The sequence below is a fragment of the Corapipo altera genome, unplaced genomic scaffold, assembly GCF_003945725.1.
Source record: "Corapipo altera isolate COAL_440 unplaced genomic scaffold, ASM394572v1 59926, whole genome shotgun sequence".
Classification (NCBI taxonomy): Eukaryota; Metazoa; Chordata; class Aves; order Passeriformes; family Pipridae; genus Corapipo; species Corapipo altera.
Genome location: NW_020888482.1, coordinates 1 through 2,856, shown reverse-complemented (window position 1 = coordinate 2,856; position 2,856 = coordinate 1). Strand labels below are relative to the sequence as shown.

At 70.3% G+C, this 2,856-nt stretch overlaps 1 protein-coding gene across 1 annotated transcript; it reads left to right on the top strand.

Moving 5' to 3' along the window:
• Positions 1–99: 99 nt before the first annotated feature.
• LOC113941975 (kinesin heavy chain-like) lies at positions 100–2,745 on the top strand (the record flags this gene model as incomplete). Its single annotated transcript, XM_027633108.1, has 5 exons — positions 100–129; positions 476–600; positions 1,248–1,352; positions 1,787–1,935; positions 2,522–2,745. Coding segments are annotated over exons 2-5 (601 nt in total), but the record flags the coding sequence as incomplete, so codon positions are not given.
• Between the last annotated feature and the right edge of the window lie 111 nt (positions 2,746–2,856).

Sequence of the window (2,856 nt, the reverse complement as noted above, 5' to 3'; positions counted from 1 at the left end):
GGCTGTCACCAGTGAGGGACGGGGGGGACATGGGGGGACAGGGGGGGCTGGGGGGACACGGGGTGACACGGGGGGGCATGGGGGGACACGGGGGGGCTGTGAAATCCAACCGGCACGTGGCTGTCACCAGTGAGGGACGGGGGGGACATGGGGGGACAGGGGGGGACACAGGGGGACACGGGGGGACACGGGGGGACATGGGGGGACACGGGGAGGCCTGGGGTTGCTGGGAGGGTGCTGGGGGTTCCCGGGCTGATGGAGGGTGCTGGGGGTCCCCGGAGTGCTGGGGGAGTCCCTCGGGTACCACAGGGGTCCCTGGGGCTGCCTGGGGGTCCCTGGTGCTGCCTGGGGGTCCCTGGGGTGCTGCAGAGATCTCGGGGTGCAGTGTGGGGGGTGTCGATGTTTAGGGGTACCGGGGGGCACTGGGGGCGCGTGTCCCGTCCCGGGGTGCCCCCAACGTGTGCCGTGCCCGCAGACATGAACGAGCACAGCTCCCGCAGCCACAGCATCTTCCTCATCCACATCAAGCAGGAGAACGTGGAGACCGAGCAGAAACTCAGCGGGAAACTCTACCTGGTGGACCTGGCGGGGAGCGAGAAGGTGGGAGGGACCCCAGGGACTGGGGGGGACCCCAAAGATAGGGGGGACCCCAGGGATTGGGGGGGACCCCGAGGGAGGGACCCCAGAGGTTGTGGGGGACCCCAGAGATTGATGGGCACCCCAAAGGTGGGGGGAACCCTAAAGGTTGGGAGGGACACCAAAGGTTGGAGAGACCCCAGAGGTGGGGGGAGAACCCAAAGGTGGAGGGACTCCAGAGATGGGGGGCACCCCGAAGATGGGGGAAGACCCCAAAGATGGGGGGGACCCCAGAGTGGGGGGTCTGGAGGGCTGGGTTGGGCTGCGGAGCACTGGGAGGGCACTGGGAGGGCACTGGGGACCCTGGTGGGGAGCCTTGGAGGGGTGCCCAGGGGGTCCGTGGGGTATCAGGGGGTATTGGGGCACATTCAGAGGGGGCTGTGTTTGGGGGGACGTGGGGGTTTTGGGGGCCATTGGATTTCGGGGTCTTCAGGTTCGGGGGGGTCTCTGGGGGGAGAGTACCCGGGTCGGGGGTCTCTGGGGGTCTCCTGTCTGGTGGCGCCCTCGGGTTGGGGGTCTCGGGGGGGCTCCTGGGCTCGGGGTGTCCCTGGGAGGGGTCTCGGGGGGAGGGAGCCCTCGGGGGGTCCCTGAGCCGCCCCCCCCCTCCCCAGGTGAGCAAGACGGGGGCCGAGGGGGCCGTGCTGGACGAGGCCAAAAACATCAACAAGTCGCTGTCGGCGCTGGGCAACGTCATCTCGGCGCTGGCAGAGGGCACGGTGAGACCCCCGGACCCCGCGGGACCCCCAGGTTCACCCCCAGCCTCAGCCCGGGGGAGCGCTGGAGCCCCCCAGAGCCCTCCGCCCCCCCCCCCGCGTCCCCCCCCCCCCACCCCTCCCCCCCGGGTGCCCCCCCCCATGTGTCCCCCCCGGTGTCCCCCCTGTGTGTCCCCCCACATCCCTGCCCGGGGGTCCTGGGGGCACCTCTACGAGCCCCCTCTTTTCCCCATGTCCCTCCCATCGGGGTCTTGGGGTGGGGACACCCCTTGGACCCCCAGCCCCCCGTGTGTCCCCTCTTGTCTCCCCCCTGGGGGACACTGCGTGAGCCCCCCGTGTGTCCCTCCTGTGTCCCCCCGGGTGTCTCGGGGGGGTTCCCTCCCTGAGTCCCCCTCTTCTCCCACATGTGCCCCCCGCTGACGCCCCTCCCCCCGCAGAAGGCGTACGTGCCCTATCGCGACAGCAAAATGACGCGGATCCTGCAGGACTCGCTGGGCGGGAACTGCCGCACCACGATGTTCATCTGCTGCTCCCCCTCCAGCTACAACGACGCCGAGACCAAATCCACGCTCATGTTCGGCCAGAGGTGCGGGCCCGGGGGGGGCCCCGGGGGGGTCCTGACCCCCCTGCACTCACCTGACCCCCCCCGGGCTCCCTGTACCCCCCCGCACCCCTCTGACCCCCCCTGCACCCCCCTGCACTGCCCCTGCGGCCCCCTGAGCCCCCCAAATCCACGCTCATGTTCAGCCACAGGCTGGGGGGAGGGGCTGGGGGTGGGTCCTGAACCCCCCTGAGCCCCCCAAATCCACGCTCATGTTTGGGAGAGATGGGGCTTGGGGGGGCCCAGCTGCTCCTCCGCTGCACCCCAATGAACCCCAATGTCCCCCAATGTCCTCCAATACCCCTCACACCCCACTGCACCCCCTGCTCCCGAGAGCACCCTGGGGGCTCAGTGCCCCCCACCCATACCCCAAGAACACCCCAAGAGCCCCCCCCTGCACCCCAGGGGGTTAAAGGGGCTGCACTGGGACCCTGAAACACGGGACAGGAGCGGGGGGAAGGTGAACCCCCGGGGGGGGTCTGTGGTGACCGGGGGGGCACCGGAGGGTCCCAGTTTGGTGCCCGCAGTGCCCGGGGCAGGGCGGGGGTCCCAGTTTCGGGTGCCCCCCCAGGGCCAAGACCATCAAGAACACGGCGTCGGTGAACCTGGAGCTCACGGCCGAGCAGTGGAAGAAGAAGTTCGAGAAGGAAAAGGAGAAGAACAAAGCTCTGAGGGAGACCCTGGCGCGGCTGGAGGCGGAGCTGAGCCGCTGGAGGAGCGGTGAGGGGCATCCTGAGACTGGGGGGGACACCCGAGATCCGGGGGGGCCACAACATCCCTCGACGGGGACACCGCGTTCGTGTCCCCCCCGAGGGGGGCCGAGCTGAGCTGCCGTCAGGGGGGTGAGGGGGACCTCGACATCCAGGAGGGCCCCCCGGAATAGGGGAGGGGGCCGCACATCCCGGT